Genomic DNA, 14,697 nt, shown 5'->3' on the forward strand with positions numbered 1-14,697 from the left:
CTAAATAAACAATTACGGTGTAAAAGTATATAATAAAACAAATTTTAAATTGTATGTCGACTGACATGTTTACTACATTTGATATTTCGAATTACTTGGAATTCAACTGTCAGTGTTCGGAAGTATGTCTTAAGTAAAAACATTTAATTTAGTTTTATTTACGGAAACCTGTATCAAGCAAGTCATTTTTTGTCCTAATTGTGATGTTTTTTTTTTGTCTTCTGTATTTGGTAATAGAAACCCGAAGAGGTTCTTGCATAATTTAAATTTTCAACCATAGCAAACTATCAACAATTTCCAATATCATTTCTAGGTGTACTGTAGCAAGAAATATTTTGGTAACACATTGTACATTTCTGATTTATTTAAACTATTAGGTTAAAAATGTATAGCACAAATAGAATGTTTCATTCTTTTGAAGCTTTCGTATTAGGCACAATAGTTACAAAATGAAGCTTGGGACATTCTTGAATTGCCCATTAAATTGTGCCCATTCCTTTTATTTAGCACACCAGAAATAATATCTTAGTTGGAAGTCTTCAATACTATTCACTAAATTTTGAAAGAGAATTATACATTAATCTATGTCAGATTGTGTATTCATTATATTTTTGAAAACTTACTTTAAAAGTTAAAAATATTTTAAGTTTTGTTTTGATTGACTATAGTCTCAAATTTGATGTTATATTCACAAATTGCATTCCAATATTAGTGGTAATAATATCCACTATTTATAAAGTGTTGTATGTTAGATTCTCTCAAACTCGATTAAAAGTACAAGAGTATAAATTTAAATTTTATTTCAAAAATTTAAATAGCTTACAGGAACAATAATTTAGTGTTCGTAGAAAGTCCACAAATTCCTTTGCCCTCATACTGTGTTGGAGTGGTGTGGTTTTTGAGTGTCTCCCAAGTTGTTGATAGTGTTGGGGGGGGGGCGTCCTGCCACCCGTGTCTACGCCGCCCCGACCATCGCGACGTAGTGTAGCGGTCATCCTCTACCTTGTAAATGCAGTACCGCTCCCAGACTCATTACTGGAACACACCGCTCCACATTGTACTTGTATACTCGTAGGCCGATTGGCTGCAGATGATTCTAAAAAGAATCGTCAGGCTGCGAGGAGTTGTGAAGATCGCAGGAAACTTTCCGGACGCTTTCTTTTAGGCGGCGAAGTTCAAGAAGATGAAGTATGATGAACCTCGGAGTTTTTTCGCCCGGTCTTCTTTCAAACAGAAGGAAACCTGGAGATCTCCTTTAGACTCTGTAAACGCCTGTCCTGTTGTTGTTGGACTTGAGAGGGCTCTTCTCTGCTGACTTAAGAATTCAAAGAAGGAGGTCTTTTCGAAGCCTCTTCGGAACTGTTGAAATAAAAAAAACTCCTGCTGTCTTCTCCGCTGGGCTGTCTTCTACCGGAAGAAAGAAACCCTGGTGGTTGGGACTTCGGTTGACTTTCCTTTACCTCACTGAAGACGAAGCTCAGATGCCTGTAGTGGAGATTTGGATAACTCTTTCTTGGATGGAAACCTCTTTCAACCGGGTAGCTGAACTCCTCTCTGTGTACCTTTTGAACTTTCTTAAGACTCCTCCTCTTTAGGAATTACCTTTCAGTTAGACTGAACCTCGCTTTGTTTACAGTATCAGAGCTTTGAAAAACACGTGCGACTAGCTCAAGCCTTTAATTAAAAGACACCTAGTTTCCACGGAAATAGTCGATAATACAGAAGTTTTCAACTTATTTGGTTTCTATGAAAACAAACCTATGTTTGTTGCGAACACATTTTATACTACATTTATTTTTGATACAAAATATAGATATTAGTAAGTCTCCCTGAATCGTTGTAAATTATTTAAAATCAAAAACAGAAACATATTAATCACCATTATGGTTCTATAAGAACATTACGCTTATACAGTCAAATTGTGTGTTTTTTACACAACAGTTCTGCAGTAGAGGCCCAACATTAGGTAGGCATGGTAGAAAACCGACTGTATAACTTAGGAATAGAATACTTGTATGTGTGGTGTCAGCAAAACATCATAGCTCGGATTTTCATTGCTGTATCAGAGAACTGTTTCCTGGAAAATGTCATCTTATCGTGCGGTAACTGTGATTGCCAGCTTTCGGAATGTGCTTTATCAACTAAAGTAAAATCATTCGATTTATGGTAGGAATTCTAATTTCCACACTACAAGAATGCGTTCACCAAGAAGTTTTACCCAGTGCATGAACAGTGAAATGTCTCCTAGCATCACTAAATCCAATAAGTTTTTGAAAAAGATCGTCTTTAAAATCTATCTTATTGATACAGATCAGGTTACAAGAGTCTCCTGTAATACCAAAAACATTGAAATAAAATTTATTAGAAGAAATCCAACACATTTGTTGGAGATAGATTTCAAATTTACCGTCATCACAGGGGGTAAAAATGCGACTATGCGATCCTAAAATAAAATAGAATATCCCTTAGTGCAGTAAAGTCAACTTAATAATTTCAATAAAATCCCTTCTCTGTAACATATTACGTTTGGTTGCTGCGGCACAGGAATCTTGACTGTAAAGTATGAATTAACTCATTGCCATTAAGTGAAGATCTTACCTCTACAACTCATATATTCCTTGAGAAGTTTTAAAAATCTATGAGCTTCTATCAGAAATTATGGAATGCACACTGTTTGCTAAGTAATACAGAGGCAGTGTAATTTAAAAGCTAGAGTACTCCTCACCATGTACCGCTTATCAAGCTCACTGGGGTTGGTTAGATTAAAAATTCCAAGATTATAGCTCATTCTTGTCTTGTTTCATATGAGCATTACAATACAATCATGCAATACAATATAAGCGTACAATAGAATCAGCCCACAGAGATGAGAGTTTTGCTCCTTAGTGTTCTCAAGTATTACATATATCATACAAAACAGTATATTACGTAAGATTCCGATTACTCACAAATACCCTAACCTCATTCACCACATAAAACAATCTGACGGAAATGAAAACTGTAGCTACTAGGCTCAAAATTAAGCCTAATTATTATTATTATTATTATTGATTTATTTAATTAAGTTTTATTAAGTAAATCAGCTGAAACACCAATGGAATTTTAAGAAACCCCTTTTCCTTACCATTAACAAAGATAAACCTATTTGTAACTCAAGTATAGGTAATAATGAAATATCTAATAAAGAAATGATAACATTTTGAGGTATTAACACAAATTGAAAAGGAGAGCATAAACATAACAGACGCTGCTTTACAGGTGCTTATACAGACGGCTCTAAATCAATAAACGGGGTTGGCGCTGCCTACCATATTTCTCAACACAATACTGAAACCAGGATCCCATTGCAGAATTGATTGCAATTCTGAAATGTATTCAATGCGTTAATTATTTAGACAATTGCTCTGACTTTGTTATTTTTACAGACGGAGTATGCATTAATAGATAAAGGAGAATATTTACGAGAGTCTAGAAAATCAGAGTATTGTACTATCCATAGCATTTGAATTAATGATGTAAAATTAAAATTCATTTTTAAAGTGGATACCATGACACTTAGGCATTATAGGTAATGAATGAGTGGATAAGTTTATATAAAGAAGCTTTTACGGAAGATAATATAAATTAACAGTATAAAAAATCGTATTTTACTGGATGACTTCAAAGCATTTCAGAAAAGTCAAAATGGAACTAGATGGCAGAAAAAAATTGAAAAATTGAATTCCAAAATATTTTTGGTTTAAAAACGTGAAGTTCAAAAGGTTTAAAATAGTTAACATGTGCAAACCAAGATTCGGTCATAACAAATAAATAATAATCTTTTTAGAATCAGATAATATTTTACACCTTTATGTTTGAAAGGAACTTTAAATCATAGGGGAACATTAGAGCCCCGCGAAGTTCGGCGCGAGGTCGAGATGGTTCAAGAAGAAGCCGGTGTATACAGCTGCTCCAATACCGACTAAAAATAACTTTTTTATAATCAAAGTATTTACAAATTTTAAAAGAATAAACTTAACAGTTTTTTAAACATAATTTAAAGATGTATTTAAAATTATATGAAGCTATGACAATCGTAAACAGCATTGTACATGCATGTACCCCGGAAACGATGCTTATTCCGTGGACCTCCTTTTCGAGATAGGAATCCCTGAAGGGCCCCTGTGAGAAGCAACCTCACACCTTTACAATAAGATTTTGCCTATATATAAATAGATGTTCTAAATTTCTTCTTTTACGAAATAACAACAAATACTACAATACTATAGCAAAAGTTTTTGTACTACGAGGCTGCATGGGTTTCTCCGATGCCTGTTATTCTTTAGTACTAACAATGAGAAAAAGAAGAACATGGGACTCAACGTTCGTTACAAAGTGTAATATACATGCATAGATTTTGCAAATAAGCATGGTTTTCCCACCTTATATTTCCGCTAATTGTTTAATTACCAGGATGCATACCAGACCTCTATTCACTTACTAGTTTCTAAGCAGCGCTTACACCAGAATTTCAGACCATCCTCCTCTAAAAAAGCGAATCACATAAACATGTCTCTCATTAACCATACCTATTCAAGTACGTATTCATTCACACGCACCCTAGGTTTCAAGATATTTTATAAATGTTGATGATTTTTCTTAGTTATATATTTTCTACTCATTTTATAAATAAGAGAGTAGAACAGAAGACAAATGGAGTGTAAGTAAATAACACAATAATAAATATAATAATAATACAAATAAATAAAAATACCACACTATCCAAAAAACTTTACAGTGAGTATGTTTTTTGAACTGTTATGTGTTTAATTCATTATCTTCTGAGTAACTAGCTTTTCTGGTGGGTTTTATATTGTTCCATGGCTGTACGTTAGTTGTTCCATATACAATAAAAATTAGATTTCCTATAAAGAAAAAAGCCGCAGAAATGTAGAACAGTATCATCCATTGGTCTCTGTTTTCCTGTTAACAAAACGATTATCAGTCAGTAAAACTGCTTAAGAAATTATTTATTGATAAATCTTACCAAATAACGTAAAAAAATTTTTGATTCTTTAATTCAGGAGATTAACAAACATTCTTTACCTTTTTTTAGTATGATGAACATAAATAATTTTTTCAATATTCGTCTCTCTATTTTACCAACCTTAAGCAATACTTGTTCTATTTACCATTTACTGATCTTTGATCTTCTATACGAACTCAAAAATACATATTTTCATTAGATTTGTAACACTGTCTGTTGAGCCATATAAATTTATTTCATATATTGACCCGCCTAAGCCTTTACTTACAACTCAGTATAGCCAACATATTTTTTTTATTTATGCAAGAATTTTTTTTAATCTTTTTTCCAAAATGGTTTTGGGCACATATATCTTTATGATGTCTTCGTGAAACCAATTTATACAAATGTTAGATTTGACTTATTAATATCAAATACGATTTACACATGCATAGTTAGTTTTACTTAATGGCTGAGCATCTGTAAAGCCTATCACTCGAGGGTAGAAAATGTCATTTATGTCTGCAAAATACCTTTAAAACAAACTCACCTATAGACTTTAAATTTGCATAACACTTTTTCTCTACGTAAAAAAAAATTGAGTTAACTGAGTTTCATGTGACTCCATGGAAATTGGCTGAGCGTTAGCTAATATTTTTATATTGTTTATAAGGGACCCATTTACACATTCATAACGCTAACGTCCGGATATTTTAAGTACCGTCGAACTTTTCAATAATAATTGCCTAAGTACAGTATAGTTTATTACGTTAAATGTCTAAGCATAAAGAAAACAGTATTTAGGCTTTGCAATTTTGCACAAAAACATTATTTTAATATGTTTTTCAATTTTCCTCCGTGTACATAAAAATAAATTTACTTAACAGTTAAGCAATCGTGCGCCCGATGGTGTCAACAATAGTCTGAGTTATTTGTGTAAGCGCGTATTCATAGTTAAAAAAAACCATCAAAACAGGCAAACAATAAAATCGCAATAAAGAAATGCACAGCGACGTCTACCCACCGGTCGGACGACGGCAGTTGTGACAAATCGCAAACTCTCTGTGATTAGCTTATACACACTTGAAACGTTGCGATCTGAAACATTCTGTATATGTGATATGATAACATAAATTATCATAAATTAAAGATAGTTCTATAGGCTGTCATACTGAGAAGGTACAGTATACTTAGTGGCCCAACAGATTATTCGTGTAAACTTTGAACATTAACCAAGTAAGGATTGCTTTCTGAACTTTTTTAAATTATAATCATTGCATGCGTAATTGACATTTGACATAATTTCTAGGTATAGATATTCAGAATTGTATTGATATTACAAAAATCAAAACGTAAATGGTATAGTACCTGGTCTTCAACAATGAATCCTGCCACTATTGGAGCCAAAATAGCGGGGAAGTTGGCGAAGCAGTTGGTGATTCCCATCAGAAGCCCTGCGAAGTTCGGAGCGAGGTCGAGATGGTTCGAGAAGAAGCCGGTGTATATTGCTGCACCAATACCGATGATAATGATCAACATGACAATGGCTGTCGTGGAGTCGGATGTGAACCCCAAACCTACAAACGCGGCGGCTCCTCCCCACAGGGCTAAAACAGATGTTAGAACTTATAAATTGTATTTTTATAAGCATTCAGAGCACTTCAGCAGATACAACTGAGGTTCCGTTATTCGGAGTTATCGATTTTATTACATTGTTGGTAAAAGGAAGTAAATGTTACACAGATATATCTTATTCTACCTGGCGGGTAAAATAAAAAATTATCAAATTATGTTATGGTCGGGTAAGCGGGATACTTGCAAGGACAGGATCGCTCTGCGGTCACCCGTCCAAGAAGCAGCAACGCTCGACGTTGCTAGAGTCGATTATCTTGCGATAGCCTCCGACCACGCTATTCTGTGCCATTAGAATTGGATATTATTAAATCTTATCTATAAACCATTATTTTGCCTTTTTGTATAAATTCAGTTTTTTGTATACAGAAGAGGAAGTAATTAACTTTACCATTTTGATATTTATAAATATTTACTGCGCTTCCTTAGATTGCTCTCTTTAAAACTTTTTTATAATGCCAGTTTTTCCTTTTCAAATTAATTGAAGTACGAGATTTATATTCATGGACAATTATTTTGCAAAGACTTGTTATATCACACCGTACACTCATAGTGACAAGTTCTTGTAAATTATAAAGAAAACCATTGCAACATGTTCTTCAACTAAATAAATAAATGTTAGGACCCAGAGCTGACAAATGGTTTGGGTTCGTTAAAGTTTCAGTAAATTCCAAGATATTAACTAAAATAATAAAACCCTAGGTATATTTTTTTTATTTCAAAATAGCTTTTGACCTCGTTGGTCATGACATTCTTATTTTTAAAATCGAAGCGGCGCCAGGGTCTTAGCGTTGAAATGGTTGTGGAGGTTTTAAGCAGCAAGTAAAAATTAAAAAATAATAATAATTTATTGTTCTTCCAAAATATACAACACATTTAGTTACAATAACACATACATATTTATATGCAAACACAAAATATACAAAAAAAATCTATAAATTATATCTATTGTGGCTAGAAAAAATTAAAGCTGGTGTTTCTCAGCGATCGGTGCTCTCTGCTAGTTTGCTTTACATTTGTATTAATGATTTATTAACGATTAATTGGAAGGGTAGTATATCAGCTTTTGTTTATGGCATTGCTCGGTTTATACTGATACAAACTTAGAGTCTTAAGAAATATTTTTAACATATGATTTACTATTAATTAAAGAATGGTATAGAATTAGTAATATACAAGGTAACGTGGATAAAACAAAATGATAAGCATAAATATCTTGGACTTATATTTAACAATAAACTAAAGTGGGATGATCTTACTGTATATTGTATTTATATAACAAAATTATATCTTTTACTAGAACATTGTAATTGTCATGAAGTTTTAGTGGAACTGCATTGTTAAGATCGCTTTATTTATTTTGTTTCAACCTATTCCCGTCTTCAGTATGGTATATTCTGTTTTGGAGGTACCATTAAGTACCTAAGGGAAAAATTGCGGATTAACGAGAAATATTTCTTACATATAATTTACAAAACAAAAAAGGACATTTCTATTCCATTGTATAAGTGAATAAAAATACTGCCTTTCGAACATCTTTTCATCTTCAAAGTGGTAATAAAACAAATAATCTTATGTATCGAAATATAAGAGGTGTTTTTATTAGAAATGTTAGATCGCATGATGTCAATAAATTAGACAATGTTCGGGCGCTCTTTTTGGACCTATGGATTTTGAGCAAATGACTTGTAATTTAAAACAAACAAACAGTTACAGGAAACTTTGTGACAATTTTAAAATTTGGCCTCTTACTAAATTATTAATATTATTGATTGAGTGGATTGTTATTTATATTTTTAAATGTTGCTATGACTTGTAAATACAAAAAAAATTAATTTTAAGTTATTATATTGTGAGCTAGACTTAATATTAAGTCTACATTTTTTGTTATTGTACAGTATATTGATCTTACTATTTGTAATTTGGTCAGTTATAATTTGCTTTATTGTTTATTAGGGGACATAAACCATTATTATCATTGACGGTCAATTCTTGAATTTAAGAACGATAGGCTAGTTTTGATCTGATCTGAATGATCTTCGTAATTGGTTTTTGAATGGCCTATTTATCTGTGTAGTATAGTAAGCATTCTCCTACAGTACAGTATTGAAGGTACTCTTTTGTTTATTCTAACTATGTGGATCCCATACGAAGATCAGGTGATTCATTAATATACTCAATAGTTCAACTTCTGTGCTGGATAATGATAAGAAGCAGATTTCATCCATTGCTGTGTGTTGGTTTCCTATACTAATATGGCTTCTTACTTGTCAATACGTACAAAAATGGCAAACTTTGGTTGTTTTAACGTTTGTGGCAAACTGGATGTTGGGCTGTACAGCATTAATATATTGTAGGAATGCATCTAGGCTGTATTTAAAGTGTGACTCAATAGTATATATATATATATATATATATATATATATATACCGCCTACGTACCGAACCCATAGCTTCGGTTTGGGATTCAAACCCGGACCTCCAGTTTTGACAAATCTTGTTCCTTAAGGTTGATGCACATATTTCTAAAAGATTGCATGAGAATTTGGGGGGGGGGGGGTTATTTTGTTTCTTTGCTATAACTCTAATCGTTCTCCCAATTATATATGTTTAACACATCTTAGCCGACTCAACCTGTATAATCCTTAAAAGATATACAAAACACAATGCGTGTAAAAATTATTTTAAATGATCTGAGAATTTTCAAATGATTCTACTATTCACATAAGCTAAGATAGATGAATTGGAATTTTAACAACTGTAATCTTGAAAACTAAATTATTTTGCTTATAATTTGAACTGGAACTAGTGGTGCATCAATACTTTCAATGATTACAATAGTGTGGAAATTCCCTTATGGGCACAAGAAATGGGAAAAGGCTTTTTACACAGCCAATTATGGTTTTAAAATGCTCTTTTCAAGAGTAAAGACACGATATAAATATCCAATTCTAATATTTATCTACTTGGAAGAATCAGATACTGAAATGAAAAATTATTTCCTTTCACAGTAGTTTAATTGATACTTTTATGGATGGAAAAGTCTTTACTGTTATCAATGGATGTAATGCTCGTCCGACTAGAAGTTTTAAATATTTAAAACTGTATTTACAATGAATACCAATGATATACTATCGGAGTGACTATTGAAAATACCTAAACATTATCGGAACAGCCTTTTCTGACAATAGAACTCACCCGTCAATTTTCTGTGAACACAAGAACTTGAGGGCTGCCGGAGGATTAGATAGCGTACAAGTTGCGATAGCGCTTCTAATTGTACATACCTATTACTAACAAGCAATTTAAGTTTCAAGGTATCAGTTATTAAATAATCATTAAGTATAGGAATCACATCAAGTTTATCAATGCCGTTTGCTTTTTTTAAGGAAAAGTAAACTCGATTTTTCAACCAAATATTTAATTGAGGATAATTTTTATGTAAATACCGACTATTCATGTTTACGAGAAACCTGTTCAGCTAATTCAAATAACGTCTAAAGTTAAAAACACAATAGTAAATTTGTCATAAATAGTCATTTTAAAGATAGTTACCTCAACAATGTGATTCAATAAAAAAGCATATCACACAGATTTACAAAATTTTAAAATAATAATTCTTTTATTAAATACCGTCAAGGATTTGTTCAAAAACAATAAAGTTTAAGAGTTCTGTATTAAAATTGTTAATTATAATTTAAATAGCAATATGTAAATTAGGTTTACGTTTAAATTAATTAGCTCATGATCATCATAAGAAACCATGGGTATCAACGTGTGATAATATACTTACCGATTGTATTCCATATTTTCTTTGCCACGTTAAGAGATAATAATTGTTTTTCAAGTATGACATCAGCAATTACACCAAATACTCCTGAGAGAATGCATTTCGTTAAATAAATGAAGGAAGATACCACTCCATTCTAAAACAAATATGAAATGGAATTATATTTCAAATTCAGATTGATTATCTTAAAATATTTTATAAATTATATTAACATTTTTAAAACATATTATGTAAATCTTTAATACTTTCATTGTTTATTTAAAGTTTTTCAAACTGTTTATTTAATTTATATCAATTATAAAAAATTCATCTTTTTATTGCTTTCGTTTTTTATGAATAGATTTCCGAACTTCCTCGACACATGTTGTGGAGTTTTAACTTTGGGTCATTTTTTCCTTGTCCTAGGACAAATATATTTATTTCATTACATAGTTGTGGTTTTTCGGTGCATATTTTTCTGTTTGCCTGTCTCTAGTTGAAACGCGTTAGAAACTTAACTTTTCATGTGTTTGATTTAATTTTCAATAAATTCCTTTGTTTTAATATTTATAAATTTGATAGCGATCAATACCTTAAGTATTATGGAATATGTATCCATTTCTATAATACTGACTAAAAGTTTTGTGCTAATTAGAAGTTTTTTGGATGATGGTTGTAATGATGTAACTAATATAAGAATAATAAGAAGAACTATAAGCAAGAATACTGTAACGCGATCTAATACCAATCGCGTACAGTATAGTCAAACTACTTTATGCATTAAACACAGTATTTGGTTAAAACTTTTAAGAATAATATCGCTCTGTGTAATTTGGTGTATACACTAATTAAAAGTGTTAAAAACTATTATTTTTATCACTTGTACATAAATGGATGGTATTTTTCAGCATTGGAGTTAAATACTAAAATGAGTAACCCACGAGGAAGAATAGCAAATATTAAAACTTTCGTTACTTGTTTTTTCAATTGAAAGTAAAACAGTGGCATATACTCATAACATTTTGCATGAACATTTCTTAATAAACACATATTTACTGCTTTTACTTCGTTGGTATATATTTATATTTCTCGTTTGCTTTTGTTACGTGGAGATGTTTATATATTGTTGCTGTTTGTTCAAAGTATATTTTTGTTAAATAGATTTTAAGTTTGCTATATGTTATTGTTATTTATTTAAAGTTTATTGTTGTTGATTGGAAAATAATGTGCTACGAAATAGTAAAAATTTTTTGCGATTCAAGTGTGGTTATTGATTGTTAGAAATTACAGGAGAATTAAATAGGCACTATTTAGATCCATTTATATTAATAAAATATGTCAGAAGTGCTGTTGATAATGTTAAGACTTGTAACGGATATTTGTTGTCTCATCTTCGTAAATCAAATGTTTTGTTTATTTAAATGTAACATATAGGGAAATGCAATATGAATCGCAAGTATAATGATCTGAGTCTGACAGATACGGGAATCGGATAAAGTAAGCGCTCTGTGGTGTAATGGTAGCACATTCACCTGGCAAGTGAGAGATCCGGGTTCGACTCCCGGCGGAGCAAGTACTTTTTGCGATTCAATGTTTATTGAAATTAAATAAGGCAATAGCCATTTATACAATTTAATGTATATATATAATATATATATATATTGTAATTTCACGTGAATATTATTGTACTGACGTAATGAACACTAATAATTCTAGTAAATTTTATCCCATGCAATAAGTATTATACAATAAACTGTTAGATTTTGGGGATACATACATATATATACCATTACTGCTTTTGGCCCTGATTTCGATACCAACAAAAAAGTACATGCAAAATTCCTAGATGTAACTTAATTATTAATATGATTTATGATCGTTTAACTAAAACGCGTAAAAATTCAATTACATATAGAAAAACTGTTATAACCCTGTGGAAATATGCATCGTTAATTAAAGGAAATTATGTACAAACCATATCAAGAGACTTATATGGTGCCTTGTGATACCACTTTGTGTTACTTACACTTTGGATGTCGAAGTGGAGCACTTTACTGACGTAGCTGGGTAACATAGTAGCTATGGTCCAGAAACCCCAGTTGTTACACAGGTGACAAAACATTAGAGCCCACACTGGAACAGACGTAGCCACAGCCTTCCAGGGGGTCGACATTGACTGCAGATAAGATTATTAACAGTTTAAAATTACAATACACAACATATAGTATCCGAGTGTGAATATTTCAGAAAATACCTATGAAAATACCATATATACTTACTATCTAAGCTTACGGATCTTAACTCCGGAAATATTAACATGATTTTAGGCATTTTCCTTCATTATGTATTATATAATATTATATATTGTGTATATGTATTATAGAAAAAATAGAACATAAAGTTTTAAGGTTAGGCACCTATAATCTTTTTCAGGTGCAAAAAAAACTTAAGACACAACGTTATGCAAACACAAAGCAACAAAAAGGAATGAACTCACTAGTGTTAACCGTTAAAACGGAACAAGTTGCAAACCAAAATATGCAAGCATGTAGCTTAGGATTCACGGCGGCTCTACTACACACAATACATCGTCATAAAAAAGGCTCACTGCACACACCACTCTGTAGACATCAGATCAGATGAAAGACCGCATGATTTGTTTTTGCATAACCTTATTCTTAAATTCTTTTGACACTCGAGGAAAAGTGTCAGTCCTCTAAAAGTGATGCTCTATTTTACAACATGTAACGATGGCAAATATTCAGACCCTGATGTCCTTCAAGTGTTTCGGCTGATCTAGTGATTTAGTTATTAAAAATGTTTAATAATAAGTTCGAAAAAGTATCCATCTGTAAGACGGATAGGCATCGCGTATATACACTCCTCGAAACCCCTTTCATAATTGTATTCCCCCATTGATGTTCAACGTAGTAAAATTGTCCAACCCCAATTTTAAACACTACTGTGACATTGACATTACGATTTATGTTTTTATACCAAGGACAAAACATGCTGCACCGTTTCCTTACTAATTAAGACTCGAACGCTCCAAATTTTCCACAGTAATATTTTACAAAGAGTAATGTGATCTTTTAGGTACTTTCGACTTAGTTTTGTGTTCAAACTTACGCTGCTATTTTCCGAGTTGTTGATGAGGGTGGATTTTATATATTTACGCTCGTGATCACTGATGGAAGGGTGGGAGTCCGGAGAGTTGGCGCCTACAAACAGCCAGACCACAGACCACAATACACCGCACAGTCCAGTACAGTAGAAGATACTGGGCCAGCCCCACGGACTGGCGGCCAGGTACCCAGCTACAAACATCGTTATCATTGTACCAAACTGAGCTCCTGCAAATAATGAGAAATTGTTACAATAATTTTTACATAATTAGATAGATTTTACAGTGATCTCGAACAAACTCAGCCAAGCACGATACAAAATCGTAAATATATGAGTCTAACTACGTTATCATTAAATATTGAAATCGTGTTTTCATGTGGAATTTACTCATTTCATTATCAAGAGGTGAGGGAATTCTTTTTGTAATTGGATTCACGAAGCAATTCGCTCCTGATGACTTTTGAAATTTCTACTTATACGCGCGCAAGGGTTATTTTTGTTCGTGTAAATTATACCTCGAGTGGAATGGTTGGATATGCCTTATTGCCCCAATCAAGAAATTATACTCGTATAAATCTACATAAGTAGATTGTAGAAGCCTAAAAGAGGTAAAAAAAAGAGCCTACTTTCCCCCTATGTAATCTATTTTCGGACTAGGGGGAGGAGTGAAACATTCCAACTTATGCATGTGCCTCACTATTCAATAGAGTCATTTTTTTATATAAATGTCTCCGATGAACTTCAAACCGCTCTCGAGGTATTGTGCAAATAAACCCTCGTGAACATACTCATACATTGTATACAAAACTCTGTTTTAATCAGTGTTGCTTACTTTTGATATTACTAATTATTTTATAAAACTAAGTTAAGATTTAAAATATTTCTAGTGTCTTTTTTATGAAGTTAGAAAAGCATGCTTTAAAAACAAATGTTCACATGACGAAATACAGGTTGATGTTATTTGGAAGTAATTTTACGTGCCTACATATTAAAAACTGTTTAGTATTATTATTTAAACAGTGGATTAGTTGGACGAAAAGGTCTTAAAGTCCACATAAAGAATAAGAAATTACTTATAGAAAAATGAATATAGCGCCAAATATAAAATATAAAATTAAATATAAAGGTTTTAAGGTATAAAGGTTTATTCACAAAATATTTCCCAG

General features: G+C 32.0%; 1 protein-coding gene across 1 annotated transcript in view; it reads right to left on the reverse strand.

Annotated features, from left to right (window-relative positions):
* Positions 1–4,708: 4,708 nt before the first annotated feature.
* The window catches only part of LOC124367631 (putative inorganic phosphate cotransporter), a 34,404-nt gene continuing 24,415 nt past the window's right edge, over positions 4,709–14,697 (reverse strand). The window contains exons 5-9 of the mRNA XM_046824605.1: positions 13,535–13,758; positions 12,432–12,581; positions 10,430–10,562; positions 6,374–6,612; positions 4,709–4,962 (exon numbers count right to left, since the gene is read on the reverse strand). Of these exons, the coding sequence (XP_046680561.1) occupies positions 4,798–4,962; positions 6,374–6,612; positions 10,430–10,562; positions 12,432–12,581; positions 13,535–13,758 (911 nt within the window). The 3' untranslated portion in view covers positions 4,709–4,797. The remainder of the gene's footprint in view (positions 4,963–6,373; positions 6,613–10,429; positions 10,563–12,431; positions 12,582–13,534; positions 13,759–14,697) is intronic.

Source organism: Homalodisca vitripennis, chromosome 8 (genome assembly GCF_021130785.1).
Source record: "Homalodisca vitripennis isolate AUS2020 chromosome 8, UT_GWSS_2.1, whole genome shotgun sequence".
NCBI lineage: Eukaryota > Metazoa > Arthropoda > Insecta > Hemiptera > Cicadellidae > Homalodisca > Homalodisca vitripennis.